The sequence below is a fragment of the Sander vitreus genome, chromosome 14 (genome assembly GCF_031162955.1).
Source record: "Sander vitreus isolate 19-12246 chromosome 14, sanVit1, whole genome shotgun sequence".
Classification (NCBI taxonomy): Eukaryota; Metazoa; Chordata; class Actinopteri; order Perciformes; family Percidae; genus Sander; species Sander vitreus.
The window spans coordinates 20939805-20960924 of record NC_135868.1 but is presented as its reverse complement, the minus strand read 5'-3'; the positions used below and the strand labels follow the sequence as shown (position 1 = coordinate 20960924).

Sequence of the window (21120 nt, the reverse complement as noted above, 5' to 3'; positions counted from 1 at the left end):
TAATCAAATAAACGTAAACAAACCTATAGGCCAGTAAGCCTATCATCAATGTGTTTTTTTTGTCTGATTTATTTTTGCTAATAATATGTTAGATTCGTGTTAATACATTTACATTTTTAATAAATGTAAATGTATTAACATTTACATTTACTAAAGCAGTAACTCTGAAGATCTCTGCTTTAGATACAGATTAAACATTATGCAGCTTCTTATAATATATCGAAACTCTTAAAAGTGTAGGAACTGCATTTTTTTTCATTTGTGTGAATGCTTGTCAATCAAGAATATGAACGCATCAAAATGTGAATAGAAAAGCATTTATTTGTTTTTGGCATTAAGAACCATTTTGGCATGTTTCCTGGCGTGTTTTATCTGTTAAAGTACTGGCCCAACAATCACCGAAGATCCCGTTTCATTGAGGGGAAAGTGGCAAACATACTGTAATAGGGAACACCTTTTTTAGTGCTTTTGGGTCACTTCTCTTTTGGCCACAGATCATTGTTTGTATTTATGGTTGATAGTGGCTTACAGGAGTGCAATTTTCTTTCTTTCAAATCACCTAGTTACAGCTCTTTAACAGCAATGCCCCGCTAAATGTGAGAGTAGAATAATTCTGATATTATAACATGTTGCCCGATTTTGCTTAATTGCACACATTACAATACAAAGCAATGTGCAATACAATGTGCAACCATTGCATGGAAATACCCTCTGGAAATGTTGAATATTCCTGATATACATATACAATACAAAAGGCTATGTTCTAATGGCACAGGATCATGTTAAGGCTGCATGTGAGCAAAATCACAGGGTATGAACTCGCTGGTCAGCATAATTATTGTCATGCAGTCTGGTATTCCACTGTAGGAGCAGAGAAATGATCTTCTTTCACTGACTATCTGTTACCTCTTCTAGTCAAGTCTTTACACTGATTCAGAGCTGACAGATATGTGGTTAGAGGGGTGGTCGGGTCAACATTCGGTGAATTTAAGCGTGTTTAATTTAAGTGCATCTCAGTTAAACTATTCAATCAAATACTGGTACTAGTAAACAAGAAACTTTCTAACTGTCACCAAGGCATATATGGTAAGATTATCAGTTATCTTCTAAACAATCCCTTTCACAATCACTTGCTGACCCTCTGGTGAAATCCAGTAAAAGCTTTAGCTACCTTTTATAATAGCCACTGAGCTCTATTCAAGTGCATGGTGTAACGCTGTATCTACTTACAGCAACAAGCCATGGAATAATGTGTTCCAGCTGACATACTGTATACACAGTACCGACAGGTAGGGAGGGGGGGGCACTTATGGCAGAGCATTGAAAACTGAGCAAAATATGACCTGAACATGGAATGATACTGTGAATCCCCAGTGCAGAGGGATTGCCAGTGGAAAGGAGGCTCACATGAGCCTAGTGACGGCCCCAGAGAGGAAATCCTCATAGTTAAGGCGGATGTTGCCCGTCATGCTCGTGTCTTTCTCCCTGAAGACCTGCGTCATGGTCTGCAGCTGGGTGCACACCTGGATGAAGCGGTCCAGCTGGATGCCGGGGCGTCCACCTTGCAAGGTGAAGCGTTGCACCAACGTCTGAGAAAACTGGGGACTCAGGTTGTAGCCCATCTGAGCGAGGGCTGAGGACAGGAGAGGGATAGAGGAAAGAGAAACAAGACAGGAAGTCAATTTAAGTTCTCTGCGGAAAGTCTTGGGTTTTATTTTGGGCTTAATTTCAAACAAAAACTGGTCTGAAATCCTATATTCCACGCAAGTGTAGCATCTCGCACACACGCACACACACACAGTGCGTGGCACTATCTTTGTGGGGACCCGTCATTGACATAATGCATTCCCTAGCGCCTTACCCTAACCTTAACCATCACCACTAAATGCCTAACCTTGACCCTTACCCTTACCCTAACCATAACCTAATTCTAACCCTAATCCTAACACCAAGTCTTAACCCTCAAACAGCCCTTTAAACTTGTGGGGTCCAGCATTTTGGCCCCACAAAGCTGTCCCGACCCCACAAGTATACTGTATTATATACGGTTTTTGGAGCCCACGATTATAGTTAAACAAGAACACACACACACACACACACGGGGATACCTTGTTGTAACTCCGTGCCGCTGATACAGCCTGAGCGGTCTCTGTCGTATTGCTGAAAGAGCGCCCTCCACCGCTGCATGAACTCCCACAGTGCTGAGAAGCTAAACAGGTCCATTCGACCCGACCGCGACTTGTCAAACATGTCTAACAGGAAATACAAAGCACAGCACAGTCAGCCAAACGGGACTTTTTCTTTTGTTTCCAGCAAGCCCCGTCGTCCATCATCATGGATCTTCTCCTTGTATTATTTCAAAGTAGCACACAGGAAAGTCACACATTTTCCATCATGGTTAATAGAACACATTAGTCACTGCCTGGCAAACGCAACTGGAATGCACTAGGATACTCGCGCAACTAACTAACAGGTAGCAAGACAAACATGACTCAGTCGTTTTTTAGGGTGACTTCTGGCTGCCTAAATTTCTCCTTTTTAGAAACACAAGAGAATCTAGAAGGATTTTTGGGATATTTAGAGGGCTACACACATATAATACATGTAGCCTACTTTCTTTTGGTCCGCCACTCTTTTATCCATTTGTTTTTCCTTAAATAACTTCCTCCATTTAGGTCTCTAAAAGTACTTTATATAGTTAAACATGGTGTCATTTTGTGCCTTAAGAAACACTGTCAAAGTATTTCTAACCAAATTCGACAACACAGAGCCACCTCACGCTGTTGAGCATTTCATTTGGCTGCAACTGTATGACTTACTGATCATCATGAGGCAGGTCTCGTCATTAAAAGCCGACCAGTTGGAGTTGACAAGTGCCTGCTTCAGCTCCTTTAGGTTGATGAAGCCACTGCGGTCCGTGTCAACAGTGTGGAACCACTGGTACGCCTCCGGGTTAACACCAGGAGGGATGTTACCTACAGAGAGGAAAAATCAGAATAGTAATAATAGGATGGTAGAGAAAGAAGGGGTGGCTCAGACTGACTTAGAAGATTCCCATCTCTACAACAGCTTCTTAGCATGCTCTTGTTTCCATCACTGTTTACCTCTTCTTCTTCAATATGTCTGAGCCAACTACCGGTAGTTTTGATTTATTGTCTTTATTATTCGCTGTCATTATATATATATATATATATTTTTTTTTTTTACCATTTTTTTTATTTCACTGAAGCTCTCAGGCTTTGATGAGTAACGCACATATGTGGTGGGGGAGGGTAAGAAAGAAAAAGAAAAGAAAATTCTTGAAAATGAAGCGGCTGCCTCGTTCCGATGCAAAACAATTATTTATTTAGTGAGAGATGAAGAAACATGCTGCTATTGTCTGACAGTTGAAACTGCGCTGACTCTCTCTCTCGAGCAGAAACTTGATCATAAAAAAATAATACATCTATGCTTGACTCAACCTTTTATCTTCGGGGATTAGAAGGCGCTGATTTGGAAAACGGTACGATATATAATGACATGAATATACTTTATATAGAACTGATATGCCAAATAGAATTCCTACAAATAAGTACATTTTCTATGCAGTTAGTAGATAACGTATTGAGTGTTATGTTACTTGCTGGAATAATGTGTGGATAAGAGAAAAAGACATTACAATTGGATGAGATTATACCAACAAAAACATTTTATCAAGATAGAAATACCTGTTTGCGGCAGTCGAATAATTCCACTATCCAATTTGTTTCATTACATTCTGTATAGTTTTCCAATAAGGGAAAAACAGCTAAATTCAGGAATAATGTAGTAATCTTATTACAGTTGTGAAACCAGTTTGCATTCTGTTTGAGAATTTAAACTTAGTTACACATGCTCAGTGTTTTATAAGGCATAAGGTTCTGGGTTGAGGGATGAGAAAAAGTCACTTCAGTAAGAGATAGTGTCAGGGCAAGAGGCCATTACCTGAACACATGGAGGAAGAGAGAGGGTGTGAAACTGGGGTGAAAATATGGTGTGAGACAGTGGAGGGAGGGCTGATTGTCAGAAAAAGGAATGGGGAGAGAGGGACAGTTGACACTACAGGCCTGACCCTGATGGATTGTGTCCCTGTGGGGAGGGATAGCGTTTGTGTCTGACTTAGGCTTAGCTGCTACAGGAAACAGTGTAATCACACACACACACCACACACAACACGCTCTTTACCCATCTGTCTCTCACTCTGTTTAGCCCTCACTCAGTATTACCACAGTCATCACTCCTGCAGTGTAATCCCGCTGAGGGGCACAAACTGAACCCTGTCTCTACATGACTGTCAAGGAAAGTTAGTCATTTTCTATCCATCATCCCACCAGAGAGTGAGGGAGAGAGAGAGAGAGAAGCAACGAAGTAGAAGGGGAATGGGAGCCTGAATCTGCAGTCTCCTCATGTTCAGAATATGCCTGCTTAACTCCCACAGGCAGAGGTACCACAGAAGCAAGCTCCAGTCTCAGCCTTTAGTTACCTGCAGGAGCATGTTGTCCATATTGTCCTCCATGTGGTTGTCCCCCATAACCCCCGTAATGCCCGGCGGGGGCACCCCCTGGTCCTTGCCCATACTGCCCTCCTGGTTGACCTGGGGCTCCATATGCACCATAAGGACCTCCTTGTTGGTGTGCTGCACCTCCGTATGGAGCTGAGGGGGTAGGCCCATAGGGACCACTGCCTCCCCCGTATGCAGCACCTGGTGGTGGTTGGCGTCCTCCTGCTCCGGGATAGCCCTGCAGTGATAGACCAGACAAGACACTGACTGCCAGTATGATACTACAAGAAATAAACAGGCTGTGTGTGGCTCGATGAGCCTCGCATGGCCTTCTCTCGTGTTGTGAGATGAGAAAAGCATGACCATTAACAATTAGAAGCATTACATTTTGAGTAACTCTGTTAGAGGATGGATACCCGACCCCAGCCCGACGGGCCAGGTTTGGACAGATATTTAGAAATGATGTTACGGTTCGGGTCCGGCTCGGTCACATCAGCGCGATAAGGCATTGAACATTTTAAATTTCAAACAGCTTATAACGTGAGCTTGTTGCCCCGTGTGCGCTGATGCGCTCATCTGTTGACATTTCCGATTGCCTTCTTACAGTTGCTTAATAAAAGCGGGCTTTCCACACAAACAAACGTACATGTGTCATTAGTATGAGAAAAAAAAGAGATTTTAACTGTGTTGGGCTTGGACATAAATATCTTAATGCCTGTCGGGCTCGGGCCGGGTTCGGTTACTGCTCTGTCGGATGCGGGCCGGGCTCGGACAGAAAACTGCGGCCCGATCCGCACTCTAAACTCTGTATATCCATTTTCTACTACTCTGCACACCACTACAGTGGGTGGGAAATCAGTGTGACATTTTTTTTACACCTCCACACTTATCTGGCAGATAGGCCTACAATTGGCCTGGTTAACATTTTACTTGCAAAACATGTAATTAGTCTATCAAATATCATACACTGTGTTGCATATGAAGCTACCCAGGATACAAAGTAGGCAGAATTAGGTCAATTCAACGTTTCAATGCTGCTTACACATTAGTGCATCAGTAATAATACAATACTATATCAGTTTGATGATATATTGGGGGGCATTCCCAGCACCTTTACTTTTTAACTTTAACATTTGGCTGATAATACTAGCTACTTGTCTAAATTCTTAGTTCTTAGTTACTTTTCCTTGGAAGGATCTGAATAATTCTACCACCACGCTACAGCAATATTTTGCTCAAGAAAAAAATTCAATGAAATTCATAAACAACAAATACTGTAACGTTAATCAAGACTGCCCTGGTCAAATGAAAGACGGGAATACTATAACAGCTAACTTACATATTGTTCAACGATACGTCCAGCAATGTTAGCGCAATTTAAATGTATAACGTTCCACAAACACCGTGCAACATAAGCTTCTGCATGGTATTATCAAGTAACAACAGTTAACATTGTTCGACTGCTTCCCATAGCAAACAACTGAATGGCTAACGTTACTTGTGTTTCTATGTCATAAACCGTTAGTTACGTTATATCAAAGCAATAAAACAGATAATACAGTTATTTAACAAGATTAACATGTTATTGTAATCAACATAGACAAAACGCAAAATGCAGTATTTCGATACCTGGCCGTAGTGAAAACTCATGTTTGACAGACTTCCTTCAACAAGGCAGCCGTCACGGCGGAAACAGTACCGCCCGGCTCAGGGTAGCTATTGGTGCATGTCCGGCTCTGTCACAACCGCACCCGCTTACCCTGCTCCTGATTGGACGGTAGAGTGGAAAAGTGATGACGTCAGAACAAATAAGTATGAATCACTATGCCCATCATTCTCATGTTAGTCACTCACAGTGTCATCCCATAGTAGATACCTAGTTTTCCAGTAAAACCAGAGAGGTTGACTTCATAATAATTTCGGAATGTATTTTAATCGTATTTAGATCTATCAATACTATGGCTTATCAATGGATAATGCACTGCTATATGGGACCCATATTAATGGTTAGATGTTTTATTTCAGTGTATTCTATCTTATCCTTTTATTTTTTTCAAAGAAAGTGGAGTTTGTCCTTTCCCATACCGTATATTCACTGTCAGTCATAAGCCCTTAAAGGGATAGTTCGGATTTCTTTTGTATAGGCCTACTTTTCCATAGTCAATGTATTAGATGGCAGTTGGCACACCCCCAGTTTGGAGAAACCGACCAGAGTACCAACAGGGAAGCTAAGCAATGTATTGCTGTGGACAAGGCCAGCAGGAAAAACGTAATTTAGCCTACCTGATGGTGATGAGTCAGACTACAGACGGGAGGTTGATCAGCTAGCTCTCTGGTGTGGTCAGAACAACCTTGAACTTAACACGCTTAAAACTGTGGAGATGATCGTGGACTCTTCCCCCCATCACCATACTCAACAGCCCTGTGTCTGCTGTGGAATCCTTGAGGTTTGTGGAATCCACTATATCCCAGGACCTAAAGTGGGAGCCCAACACTGACACCATCATCAAGAAGGCCCAGCAGAGTGTACTTCCTGCACCAGCTCAGGAAGCTCAACCTGCCTAAGGAGCTGCTGAATCCACTTCTACACAGCCATCATCCAGTCTGTCCTCTGCACGTCCATCACTGTCTGGTTTGGATCTGCAGAAAAGATCATCGGTGCCAACCTGCCCTCCATTCATGACTTATACACTTCCAGAGTCAGGAAACGGGCAGGAAACATCACTGCAGACCCATCTCACCCCGGACACAACCTGTTCCAGCTTCTCCCCTCTGGTAGGTGCTACAGAGCACTGTACGCCAAAACCAACCGACTCAGGAACAGTTTCTTTCCACAAGCCATGACTCTGACTCACAGTGTCAGGTTCAATTCCTGTGCAATAACCCAGCAACACTGTCTCTAATCAGCACCTGTTTACTGGTTCCACTTATTATTTATTCATCATTCTCTATTTCAGAGCTGTTCATACTGTTCAAATTGTAATATAACACTTATATAACATAATACTTATTTATTCCAGCATTTTTTGCCCTATGCTCCATAATTAAAATAATAATTTATCACAAAAATAATTTACTCCTGCACACTTTGCACTCTTCATTGCACTACTGCCTCTACCTGTCTATATTGTTTCTGTTTATAGTGTGTATATATTGTTTGTTTTTGTTGTTTGTGTTGTATGAGTACGCACATTGTGAGCAATGTATAATCCAAAGCAAAGTTCCTCGTGTATGTCCTCATACCTGGCAAAAAAAGCTGATTCTGATTCTGATTCTAAAAAAAAGGCCACCATAGAACAAACTTCAAAAGATCCAAACTATCCATTTAACTGATAGATAGCCTGTAAATCTGAATCAGCTTTATTGGCCAAGTAGGTTATGTGTACAGATACAAGGAATTCAATTTTTTTTTTTAAGTTGCTCTCTGTTTATACACAGTTCCGAGAACAATTTACAGTAAGATAGAAATACTAGGACAACAAAGCTGAACAAAGATAGGGAAAAATAAACATTTAACTATATATGGCCCATAAAACGTAGTCAAATTCCTTGTATGTGTACACATATGCAGATACTCATGTATAATAATTGTAAAACGTTTTTTCAAAAAGAACAAAAAACACATGCACAGACATATTTTTAACAATAAAATAACTTTATAGATCACAACAATACATACAAAAAAATAAAATGTTCTGGAGTCTTTATACTTTTTCGAAAGAATACAAAATTTGTGGGCATACAAACACATTTTGTATAATTTGTCAGTGGTATGAATGTTTCATACCTTTTTATGAAGCAATTTTGACCATGACAACTCTTGAAAAATAAAGAGCATTTTCTTTATATTGCATATCGGATCAAAAAAACCTAAAGCGCCGATTACTGTGTCAACCCTAAAGAAAGTGCTTTGTGTGCATTATCTTGTTTTATTCAATAGGGGGCAGTGTGTGTGGGTTCAGAAAAAGGATTTGCTCTCAATACTGTTTTTTCATCACTTGGGGTCTTTTAACATTTTATACTTTCATTTACAAAGTACCTGTACAGCTTAAAAATACTGTACTTCTGGACCACAATACATGCACAAAAATACTTCTTTTTGAGGGGTTTATCTGCATGCATTAGGTCTGCGTTCCTAAAAATGCTGCCTCAGAAACCCCTGAAGTGATGTACAGTATACCTCTTTGGGGATGAGCAGCAGTTCTCCATGGAGTCTAATGAATGCATGTGCTTGTAGTGGCCCCTTCAGCACTTTGTTCAATTTTCCAACATGGCCGCTGTCATATTCCACATCATTCTTTCTTAGATGGCCACTCCTCAGCCTTGATGTTACTGAGGTTTTGGATAGAGACTGTAGGATCCACTCTGATCGATGTTTTGGATCTGAACTCTGACCTGGATGCTGCCAGTGGCGTCATCTCGTGATTTTCAGCGAACATCCTCCTTGCCTGCTTCGTCTTACTAATGACTTTCTGAATGCGTTTGCAGATGAGGTAAACCATCTCACAGATGCACATTAAGATGCAGAAAGCAGAGGAGACGACCATGAAGATGGTGAAGATCTTCTTCTCAGTGGGACGTGACGTGTAGCAGTCCACCGTGTTGGGGCACGGCTCCAGCGAGCACTTGGACAGACGGGGCATGTCGTAGCCTTCATAAATGTAGTACAGGATGTAGAGGAAGCCAGCGTCAAGGCCAGCCTTGAAAATCAGACTTGCCTATGAGAAGATAAATGAGGATTAAACGGGGAGACACATTTTTCAGGAAGTTAAAATAAATGAGGCAAAAGTCCATTTGCCTGTCCATCCATCAAACAAGGAGATCTAGGAGATTTTTACGTCACTACTGGTCTTAGGCTAGTAAAAACTGGATGAAAACAATTGACCCTAATGCTAATGCACAATCTATAATAAAAAGATGAACATTTTCAACCTATGGAAGGTCATAATTCAAACAGGTTCAACCCACTTTGGAGGGATGGTGAAACTTGTTTCACCAAGAAGCTGTAAAAAAATTAATTGTTCTTGTGATCAGGGAAAAAAACTTTTATATAATTACACAAATGTCTTCTCCTGCCTTTTGTACTTAGCCACTTATCCATGACAATTATTGTTGACATTTCTAACAATAACTAACTTTAGTTGTGTCATGGCTGAAACTGTCTGTTTTTTTTGCTTGTGACATCTACAGCAAGGCCAGATAGGCCCAGCCCTAGACTTTTGGGGGCTCTAAGAAGGATTTGGTTTAGGGCCCCCCCTCATTGTTTCAATTGGCACTAAACCAAATTGTGTATTGTAAATATTAGTTTAAGCACACATAATGTATAAATAAGCATGTTAACTCTCCATGTCTGAAATGAAGACATATTCAGCAACTGCATGGCCTATTTCTCGCTTAAAATGTTTTCAGAAATACGTTTCGGTGAAATATTTTAGTACAATATGAGATCGTATTCCGAACAAGCCGCCGTGACAGTCTGTCTTTGAATTTCCGTATAAGCCAGACCCACGTGACGCGTTCGTCCAATCAGCTGCCGTTTTTCATTTTTGGGTGACAATACAGATTAGCGCCGTCTGCTGTTATGGAGACATATTACGGTCCATCGTTTTGGTGTGTTCCGAGGCACTTTTTTGAGCAACTCGGGGAGACTGATCAGTCCAACTGCCTTTTCTGCCAAGGGTCGGCCGTCTGGTCGGTGTGTCTGTGCCTTAAGATGTCTCAATGTAGAAAGAATATGACACAACCAAAAATATATGATGCACAAGACAAGCATATGGTGAAGAAAATAATCATATTTATAATAATATTTTGCAAAGTCTGTGCTTGTACTGTCGACTGATGATCTGCTATTGCTGGAAAGTGCGAGTTGCATTTGGTGTACGCTCATATGAACTGATATGAACATGTGCGACCCGGTTTTTGTTCCGACCAGCAGTTTGTAAACACCGTTGCCGATTGGGGTTTATCTAAATGTAACAAATAGTTGTAGCCATTTCACTCTCATTTTTGTCAGGCACAAAGTCACAGAACAGCCCTGGAAGTGTCTGGCAAGCAAGACACACACAAACCCACAGACTACAGAGATGCACTGCAAGCTAGCACAACTTTAGCTTTTCTGTTATTTGCCAAAATCAAACGAGAAGAGGAGAGAACACAAATGTACCTGATTGCTGTTCCTGCAATTCACTCTCATGGTGTTTTTTTCTCTCATTTTCATTTCACCGGATAGTTCTGCTTCATCCTCTCATCGAAGTTTTAAACATTGACACATGAGGGGGAGGCGGGGCCCTTCTGTAATTGGTGCTAGGCTACTTGCGTAGTGAGAGTATGGGCCGGCTGGCTCTTATATAAGTTCTCTTGAGGGAGATTTTAAGCGCTTTTGGGGGCTCTCTGGTATAGCCACGGGGCTCTAAGCAGCAACTTAGTTTACTTATGCTATGGGCCGGCTCTGAGGCCAGAAAAAAACATTGATACCATTGTTCTTACCAGGTATGTCCACCACAGACCCCCACGTTTCTTCCCAGGGTTGGCGTACAGATGGGCGCCCTTGTGTGTGTTGGTGTACTCCAAGTCCTTCTTCTCGCGATAATGGACATGCCCTAACACCATCAACGACGGACAGGTGACGAAGATGAGCTGCAGGGCCCACAGGCGGACATGCGAGATGGGGAAGATGTAGTTGTAGCACACGTTAGTGCAGCCCGGCTGGGCCGTGTTGCAGATAAAGTCCTTGATTTCGTCACCCCACACTGGCTGGGCCGCGACCACGAACACTAACACCCGGAAGATAAAGACCATGGAGAGCCAGATCCGGCCAAACGCGGTGGAATACTTGTTGACCCCACCGAGGAGTCCCTCAAATGAAGTCCAGTTCATCACTGCTGCCTTAGAGGTGGAGGAGAGGATGGAAGAGGCTGAGGGACATGGAAGAGCTCCTCAAGTGGGATAAAGTTCTTAATGATCTGAACCTGAGCAATACAAAGTAGATTAGAAAAAGGATATTAGTTCAGGCATTTAAAAGAGAAAAATTATGTTTACATTTAGTAGATAAAGAGCACTACATTCTTTTTTCATATATTTCATTGTGTTTAATAAAGCAAGCATTGCAGCAAGGTTTAAGTGGATACTCCAGTGATTTAATAATGCACCTTCCTAAAGTAGTAGGATTTGAGCGAGACAAATTTAAAAAAGAAGGGTCAAAATGGTCGATGATCGATGCAACAGCTAAGAGATCCTGACTTTTAAACTCCATACTGCCAGTTTATAATGCAGACTTTGTGTTATGAATCAGAATGCCAACAAGTCCAAGCCAACATGAGCCTGATGACATCACTATGACATCATCAAAGATACTTTCTCAGATTGGGCAAGGCTCCTCCAGAGCCCCAGAAGATATTATACAACTGTTTTCACAGACTCTATAGTACATGCATGTTAACCGAACGTGATGTGGTAAATAGGTGGAGTGCGCCTTTAATGATTTACATATTTACAGTTGACTCATCGAAAATACAAGTGCTAACACATGGGCATCACAAAACTACAAAAGTATTCCAATTAACTGTGGTTGATTTCAAATTAGATAAAATCAAAAATACAAAAACATTTCAAAACAAACTTGAATAGTTACATTTTATTATTTTTATAGTCTATACATGTATATAGTTTTTTCAATGATTATTTATTGAGAAAAATAAGATATGAAACATGTAACATATACGGTTAAATACATTCAACAGGTCAATTAAACTCTTAATTTGTATTTATTTAAATAAGTTATACTATATGATAGCAGAACTACAAAAACCTAATCCGTCATTCTTCAGGCCTAAGAAGCTGAAGAAACAATCACATTTGAAACGGTGATCTTTTGTGAGGCAACAAAACAACCTGACATTGTTTTCACAAACGTATTCCTGAGTCATTACACATCAATGCATGAGTCATCATCAGAGCGTCTCAATGCTGAAAAGACAAACCCATACTCTCAACTCTAATAGTCGGCTATTTGAATAGCATGGCTGATCAGGCCGCGACAGCCATCTCTGTAATCCCAAGTGCCTAATGCAGCCTTGGTTCTTCAAAGGACTGTTAAGGGATAGCATTTCATTTGTGAATGTTAATCATGCCTTGATCATACTTTGGGACCCGAGCTCTCAGAGAGAAAGGGAATTTTAAATATATACGATATTTAAATATCACCATGTGGATTTAATGGTCGGATCGTGTGCAGACTTTAAAGATGGAGCTGTTATGGCTCGTCTGCATAGTGAGCCGGCTCTGTGTTTCTTTCTGTGTGGGTGTGCTTTCAGGTTCCTATGGCTGCATGTTTGTCCTCTTCCCATGTTTCCTTGCAGTGTGTAAACAAAGTTGTTTTTGCATGTAGGTGTGTGCGTGCATTACATAATGTGTGTTTAAAAAGATTCATTGTTGAGTGAGGGGTGCAAACATCTTTAATACACTTGACTTTATTATGTGAGTGTAAATAAGGAGGGTCTACTAAGATTTCTCAAGGATTACTTTTCAGCTACAGAGAAAAGTGCTTCTTTTCTACATTTACATCTCATTCTGATGAATGCTCCCAGCCTGGCAGGGAACAAGTTGGATAACATCCTCGCTAGTGTCCACTGTTCCATTTCAATCCTGTCTCTTCTTATCCAGAGTGTTTGAAATCAGAAACACTTTGCTTCTGCATTTTTGCATCACTGTAGATATATTGAGCTGTCAAATCAGTTGCTATTTCTCTCTCATCCAGTATTCCTGACTATTAAATTACACGGCATGAAAAAGACTTGACTCAATGAATGCCTTCAGAATCACATAGGCTACTGAAAGCCAGACGCTTTCAATCACTGCTGATGTTACCTACACTTTACCTCTCCTGCTAAGTGGTGAATACAACCAGAGGTATTAATCATTCATTGCTTTTCAGTGTGATTTCTCTCCCAGTTTCATAGAAAACGCACACGCACACACACAAACTTTGAGGTGACATTCCGGCCGAATAGAAAATAAAAATAAAAACTCAGAGTCAACAGTATATCTTGTCTCGGGGAGATGGCAAAGCTAGACCACAATTTGTTTTCCTATTTGCTCTAGATTGCAATGTTGGCTTCCGTGCCGACAACAGCCGGCCTCGCCTATCTCTTTGCCGTGTGTTTGTCTTTCTCTTTGTTGTGACAGACAAGACATATGATGTCTTAACTGAGAAACCTCAGGTTTTCGTGACACATATTCCTAGTCAGTGCAATGCAAATATAGTTCTTGTGGCTTTATCAAGAGTTGTCATTCTCATAAAGGTCCTATGACATGCAGATTTTTGGATGCTTTTATATAGGCCTCAGTGTTCCCCTAATACTGTATCTGAAGTCTCTTTCCCGAAATTCAGCCTTGGTGCAGAATTTCAGCCACTAGAGCTAGTCCCACAATGAGCTTTCCTTAGTATGTGCCACTTCTGTCTGTAGCTTTAAATGCTATTGAGGAGGAGAGGGGGGGGGGGCAAGGTGGAGGGTGGGGGTGTGGCCTTGACCAACTGCCACTTTGCATGTTTGCAAGCCATGATCATTGACATATATAAAATGGACCAACAGATCCCGTTGCTCTGGAAGGAGACCAGTGAAGGCTATTAGAAGCACTTTTCCGGTGAGGGCTGAGCGTTACTGCGCAGCCTCCAAATGAGCTTGAAGACGTAGATGTGACGTGAGCAACGTGTCTGAAAGTTGTAAATCTTCTGGTAGCTGTGCCAGAGATGGAGAGCGTAGGTATATGTAAGGAGATAACATAGGCACAGGCTAATTATTGCTAACTAAAATGCTAGTTAACATTAGTAATTAAACTTAAACAGCTAATGTGAGTCGAAACTGTCTGCGAGCTTCTCCTGTACTGTACGACACAATCGTTAGCCTATTTTTGGCAAAAACGTCTGCTACAGAGCCATAACATGAGATACAAGGTAATGGAGCCTTTTATACATTGTCGTGTTTCTTTAGAAATAAACAATGGACAAATAGAGTCTTTAAACGCTTCAGATGTAAATTCGCTGTCAAAGTGGCGCCGAAATGAATGGCAGTCAATGGAATGCTAACGGGAGGTGATGGCTTGTTAGCATCAAAATGGCGCCATAGGAGCTACGTGTTCCGAGGAGAAGCTTACCCCCTTGGCCATGATGTCTCTCTCTTTCTCATGGGCTGGCCAAATTCTCTGGGCGGGCAAAGCAGAGAAAGGGGAGGTAACCTTTCTCTTTATGACCTCATAAGGAGGAGATTCCAGATCGGCCCATCTGAGCTTTCATTTTCTCAAAGGCAGAGCAGGATACCCAGGGCTCGGTTTACACCTATCGCCATTTCTAGCCACTGGGGGACCATAGGCAGGCTGAGGGAACTCAAATTAATGTTAAAAAACCTCATAAAGTGAAATTTTCATGCCATGGGACCTATAAGGGAAATCAACAACCACAGACATTCTTAGCATCACACAGACAGGTGCCATATATTACTATCTAACTAACTAACTAACTTATACTATAGCCAGGGATAATTAAAAAATACGCCTTAACACTGATAAACAAATTCTGTTGATCCTCAGTGCAGATTTCCATTATGTCAACAGCTTCATCTGGCTCCCTGTGTACATAACCACCTCATCTGACACAGTGATAGATCCTTCATTGCAACTTGCTCTACAGGTTGCGCTACAACAATATTCTTGCTCTTTTAATGTCCCTTTTTCTGACACTATCTTTTTTTCATTTTCAATCCTTTATTCATTTCATTGGTGATAGTGATATCACCAATGAAACATATCTACATGGCATCTATGTTCTTGATCTAACACTTCTTAAAAATGTAGACAAAGCCCCTTACCTTCGACACAGAGGCGCCCTGTAAAAATAAAAGTTTCCTGCCCAGCGTGTAATAGTGTCCCAGCTGGCCTTGTGTCGATGCTTACTGATTCACTCTCACCTGGATGTTTTCATGGGGTTGGCTTCAAGGTTTAAACTTGCTGAAAGAGTCAGGAATGAAAGAGATGGGTGGAGCATCGCATACAGATACTTCCAGTACAGACAGTACTCACACATTGGCAGTTCCAATCCGGCCATGTTTTGCATGACCAGACTTGCCTCTAGGAATTTTTTAGGGAAGACAGAGGTAACATCAGAGAAAGGAAAAGAAACAGTGTAACAGACATTTGGAATGGAAAATGATGTGATGTTGATAGTTAGACCAAAAGAAAAGGTAAGCAACAGGCAAGTGGCTATACCCAGACAGGTGACATATGCACAACATGACATATGACACTTAGTGTCATATACTTGTATTTCCTGATCTACTAGTGTGCCTTCTGAGCCTACTCAAAATGAAAGTCTAATAAATATCCAGTTCAGTTTATAACAGTTCAGAATAAAAAGTGAATGAAAAAACAGGTTGGAGTTACAGTAAGTATTTAAAACAAAAAGAGGAAGCAAACACATCTACAACTTTAGAACATCCAACATATGTGGGAACAGAATAATGTTACTTATTAGGTATTACGTTAATTGTTAGGTATTTACAATGTCACTATGTGTGTGTGAGAGAGAGAGAGAGAGAGAGAGAGAGAGAGAGAGAGAGAGAGAGAGAATACAAAAGTATACCTCAGGGCAGTTACTAAGTTCAGTTAGGGTGTGCCAAAGTGATTCAGGTTTTCTCATTTGGTTACGCTTTTTATATCATACCAGTTGGTCATTTCAAAAAAAGTCTGAATCCACATAGTACAGTCTGCACAAGTCTGGATTCTGCAATCAATATTATACTATATGAAGAAGACAGCAGAAAGACCAGACAGTGAGAAAGATTTGGTGTTTCTACAAAGAATGTTATGCCCTTCATTGGCCTCTAGAGAATGCTGATGCTCCATCGTTTTATTACAGTTTTTTTTCTGTCAGACGGAGGGGGGAATAGAGGGAGAGAGGAGAAATGTTAAGTAGACAGAGAAGCAGAGGATCTCATCTCCCCTATTAAAACTAAGCAGCCAGATCATCTCTGATAAAGAAAGAGGCAGCATCCAAGAAAAGCTACAGAGTTGGTTGTCAATAGCGATACTGCCTCAAAAAAGCTATTCCAGATGATTTGATTGTACTGAACAACAATCAATCCATTTTTATTTATCCCGTGAAATCGTACGAGGTGCTATTCCAGTGAAATGCAATCTCATCAGCTCCTCAAACGTATGCATGATGCATGATGAAGCAGAATGTGTCCGTCAGATCGGCACATAGAAAAAGAGTCACCAGGTCAGAATTGTAGCTATAGGCCGTAGTTGATAGTCGTCTTCACCTTTTCCTCTGTGTTACCTCTGATGTTTACATTTGAAAACTTTGACCGGCCAGCCTAGCAGTGTCAGCAGGTGACTGGTGAGTAGATTTCCGGATCCTGGATCTGGATCCGGACTCGTAGTCATGAGATGACCACAGAGATTGTCTTGCTAGCTTGAGCTCATCTTCTCCACCTTTTCCTTGGTGTTTACTCTGATGTTTATGTTTAAAAAACTGTATTGGCCAGCTGGCTAGCTAGACCAGTCCAGTGGTTCTCAACCTTTTCGAGTCGTGACACCCAGAATAATGAGGTTGGTGTTCGCGACCCCCTTACCCCCCTTGACAACGAGAGAAAGAGAGGTGCAAACTGGTGTAAACCACTGTTTCTACACGCCTCCCCCTTCTGATTTTGAATTTTTGTAAATGCTCTGATTAATACACATAAACAAATAATGTCTTGCTTTAATGACAGTTTAGCTTTAGCAGCTAGCACCCAGCCTTGTCTCCCAGGCTCTGCGGATTTTTGACGTGTGTGTGTGACTTTTTCTCTCCCCCTGCTCCACCTTCAGACTCCTTTCTGTGTTCCAGGACCTCCTGATTTACACATAAAGCTGACTATAAGACATGTAATGTACCAAACTCACACAGTAATGTAAAATCCATTCCCTCACACAGTAATGTAAAAACCATTCCCCAGTCTAGAATGTTATTTCATTTTTTTCTCCCCAACCATCTGGCGACCCCCAAAAACTATCTCGCGACCCCCAAGTTGAGAAACACTGTACTAGCCTATTAGAGTTGGCAGGCGGTTAGAAGAGTCTGCAAACCAGAACGAGGAACAACGGGATATACTCTCATCTCAATTATCTAAAATGCATGTTTGATTCTTTCATATTTCAACACGTTCAGTACCATTAGCCAATTTGCCTTCACATGCCAATATACAATATGAGAGAGACAAGAGCCAGTTCATCTCTCCTTGCTCCTCTTATTATGTGGAGAAAACTAGAAGACATGTGGATGATTCATTTTTGTCCTGAATCAAGTCTAAAGTCAGAAAATCAGCTCCCGCACACTGTTATTACTTTAAATGTATTGAGTAACTATGTTTGAGTCAAGCAACATTCTTGGAGTCATAACCTATTCTCACTTGCACCTGTCTGAACACAGATGTGCAAAGATCACTTTTCCTAAATTAATTCTTAAAAAGAGTTTTGGTGGAGAAATGCAGATTTTGACTGAAAGGGATCCATCCATCCATCCATCTTCGTCAGCTTATCCGGGGTCGGGTCACGATGGCAGCAGCTCCAGCAGGGGACCGCAAACTTTCCTTTCCCGAGCCACATTAACCAGCTCCGACTGGGGGATCCCGAGGAGTTCCCAGGCCAGGTTGGAGATATAATCCCTCCACCTAGTCCTGGGTCTTACCCGAGGCCTCCTCCCAGCTGGACGTGCCTGGAACACCTCCCTAGGGAGGCGCCCAGGGGGCATCCTTACCAGATGCCCAAACCACCTCAACTTGCTCCTGAAAGGGATGTGGACGATATCTGGAATAAACGGAAAAATACACAAATAACTCACTCTTGTGAGTTTGCAGGGCAGACTTACTGACAATAATTTAAGAGAGGCCGCCCTGAAAATGTGGGTTCACATTTTTTTCAGGAACTGAGGAATGAAAAGCAACTCCCACTGAGGATTAGAGGAATCTATCAGTGGTTGTTTTCTTCCTTTAGCAAAAAACATTTAGGTGAGGGTGGCAAAAAAAAACCTTTCTCCAAACCCCTCCTGAAAGTGCAGACGTTGTAGAAACGGGAACACTGAACCAAATGAGCAAATCACTGGATCAACTCGTCTTTCTCCACACAGCTTGTGGAAAGCACCATTCAGCTGTGTATCTTGAAATAGTGGATTAGACCTCTGCATCCTTCACAATGCCTGCTGGCAGTCTGAGATGCATAGAGGAGTCTTGTTGCTTCTGTATTTTTGTAGGGTAGAACCCCAAAAGATGAAATGGGCTCAGACTGATTGGCTGAGCATGCGCATGCATATGCCTCTAATGCTGAAGCTACTAAATGAGTCCCATTAGAAATGTGTGAAATAAAACTGAGGGACAAGTTTATTATCTGCATGGGAAATCAGAGAAAATGAGGGATTCATACTCGGTAACTGAAGCATACTGAGAATTTTTAATTTCAAGACATTCAGGAGAAATATAGAGGAATATAAGAACTTCACCAAGAAGGCTGCAAGTGTCTGTCTCTCACGACAAAAGTAAAAAAAGGGGGTATTATTTAAGGTACACTATAAATAAAAATCATTAGAGGCTGACATTCTTTTGACATTGGTCTGTTTATTTGTTTAAACATCACTATTCATGTGTCAATGATACACTGATGTTTCAAAATGCTCTGCAAGGCGTTTCACTTGTCAGGTCTGAACTGTTTTACTTCCAAACAATGCTGTATCCATCCATGCTGACACAGTCATCCTGTCTTCTCTTATGCCTTGTCTCTCTGATCATCCTCATCAAACCCTCCTCCTCACCTCACTCACCCCGCCACCTTCTTGTTTCTATCCTGGCTGTGTGTTGTGACAGCACCGTGTCTCCACCGCCACTGTGGATGATGTCAGGATGCCCCCTCGGGGAGGTCACCATCTTTTTCTTTTGTCTTTCTCTGTCCATTACACTGACTCCACGGGATGCTGGTCTGTGGAAAGAAAGGTTTGTCAAAAGAGATTGACTTGAAAAATAAAAAATAAATACAACACTGTCTGTGAGCTGATTTACTCTGAAGCCACTGATTGCAGCCAATAAAATAGCTATTCATTATACAGAATGTATAACAGAAATGTGTATATGATTGCTTCACTCCATGGCTTACCACAGGGATAACAATCAAGTATGCTTTTCACTACAAGTTGAACATGTAATTTGCCTGACTGCATGACAGCACCAACCTCTTAATGTTCAAGTGATAGGATATCAGTATCTGAGCTATACACTTATCTAAGACAAGCCCCAAGGGGATAAATATAGCCAGTTTAGGCAGTGCGGTTGGGAGGGGGGGCCCGTAGAAAGAGCGGGCCCTCCAACAATGTGTTGGGCAGAGAATGGGCCCTTGCGAGTGATTCCGAAAAACAAAGCTGCCATATATGCCTTCATTTTATAATCTCTTGCCTTTACATGCAATCGTGAGGTTATTGTACCAAAAAAATGCCTTCTTTTAAGAGAGCGTTCATTTCAGCACCTCAATGAAATAGACAGCTCCTCTGCTCTCAGGCGCTGATAATGGCGCACGTTCAATCTCAAAACGGTGTGCATCGTTTTGCTACGGTTTCCTGGATGAACGACATGTTTCCTTGGAATGATGTGAAATGGTGTGCAACTGCTTTGATATGTGTTTTCTCTCGTTTGGTGGCTGTGTCACAGGTAATATTCAGTGAGATTCAGGGTTCCTAAATGCAGGCTAAACCGATATAAACACTCATTTGTGCCTATGTCCATTAAGCTTATCAACACTAACATAGGCTGGCTAGGTTGTGCACTATGTCATCATGCAATAAGTAGGTTATTGGGGTTATGCAATATGTTAGTGGTGCAATACATAGGCTGTTGGATTGTTCAATATGTCATTGTGTACTGCATAGGTTATGTGGAAATGTGTCATTTGTGCAACATGTAGGCTATTTGGGTTGTGCATTATGTCATTTGTGCAATAGGTAGGCTATTGGGGTTGGGCAATACGTTAGTTGTGCAATATCTCATTGTGCAAGGGCTGTGCTACACTTATTGCGGAGAATGCAGCCGACAGGGTTGTTCAATTAAAAACTGCCACTGAAAGGAGGAGTTAATGTGCTTACTGTATAGGTATCTGTCTAATGTATATGAGAGCATGTTTTGTGTTGCATGAGAGTATGTGTTGAGAGATGCTTATTTTCTGTATTTTGTGTTGTCTTTGTAAAGCTGCGGAACGGACAGAGTCCAAAACTAATTTCCCTTCGGGGACAATAAAGTATATCTTATCTTATTTGATCTTATACCCAATCAGCAGAGATGTGTCTGTAAACTAAAATAAAAAAGGCAGAGCACAACGAACCCCCGCTTCAGTTTACAAAAACGTGTTGCTACGTTTTGTCGGGGCTGAACGTGGCCCTGGTTTCACGTTTCAGCACTTTGACCCTCAGAGTACTATCCATGGTTCTAATAGCTTTCTCTTTGACCTCGCTTCTTTCCCAATACAATAGTCTAAGTAACTCATTCGACTGGAAAACATAATAGCATGCACTGGGGCCCGTCGTAATCATGCCA

At 41.5% G+C, this 21120-nt stretch overlaps 2 protein-coding genes across 3 annotated transcripts; both read right to left on the bottom strand.

The window, feature by feature from the left end:
* Nucleotides 1-301: 301 nt before the first annotated feature.
* Nucleotides 302-6259, bottom strand: pef1 (penta-EF-hand domain containing 1). Its single transcript, XM_078267679.1, has 5 exons — nt 6149-6259; nt 4502-4757; nt 2820-2975; nt 2109-2252; nt 302-1633 (listed from the first exon to the last, which is right to left on the bottom strand). The coding sequence occupies exons 1-5, from the start codon at nt 6167-6169 to the stop codon at nt 1404-1406; spliced, it is 807 nt and encodes a 268-aa protein (XP_078123805.1). The 5' UTR covers nt 6170-6259; the 3' UTR covers nt 302-1403.
* Nucleotides 6260-8153: 1894 nt separating this feature from the next.
* Nucleotides 8154-15669, bottom strand: gjb9b (gap junction protein beta 9b). 2 transcript variants are annotated; one of them, XM_078267868.1, is made up of 3 exons: nt 15481-15669; nt 11006-11487; nt 8154-9237 (listed from the first exon to the last, which is right to left on the bottom strand). In XM_078267868.1, the coding sequence occupies exons 2-3, from the start codon at nt 11393-11395 to the stop codon at nt 8812-8814; spliced, it is 816 nt and encodes a 271-aa protein (XP_078123994.1). In that variant the 5' UTR covers nt 11396-11487; nt 15481-15669; the 3' UTR covers nt 8154-8811. The 2 variants fall into 2 exon arrangements, with proteins under 2 accessions (XP_078123994.1, XP_078123993.1); XM_078267867.1 differs by lacking the exon at nt 15481-15669 and adding an exon at nt 15382-15474.
* Between the last annotated feature and the right edge of the window lie 5451 nt (nt 15670-21120).

What these genes read in the sequence shown, in the direction of transcription:
- pef1 (XM_078267679.1), bottom strand. Translation starts at nt 6,169, where the DNA reads ATGAGTTTTCACTACGGCCAG. An exon ending in TGAGTTTTCACTACGGCCAG is followed by an intron (nt 4,758 to 6,148) that starts GTATCGAAATAC and finishes CTATCACTGCAG; the next exon opens with GGCTATCCCGGAGCAGGAGG. An exon ending in CGGCACGGAGTTACAACAAG is followed by an intron (nt 1,634 to 2,108) that starts GTATCCCCGTGT and finishes TCCTGTCCTCAG; the next exon opens with CCCTCGCTCAGATGGGCTAC.
- gjb9b (XM_078267868.1), bottom strand. Translation starts at nt 11,395, where the DNA reads ATGAACTGGACTTCATTTGAGGGACTCCTCGGTGGGGTCAACAAGTAT. An exon ending in GTCTGTGGTGGACATACCTG is followed by an intron (nt 9,238 to 11,005) that starts GTAAGAACAATG and finishes ATCTTCTCATAG; the next exon opens with GCAAGTCTGATTTTCAAGGC.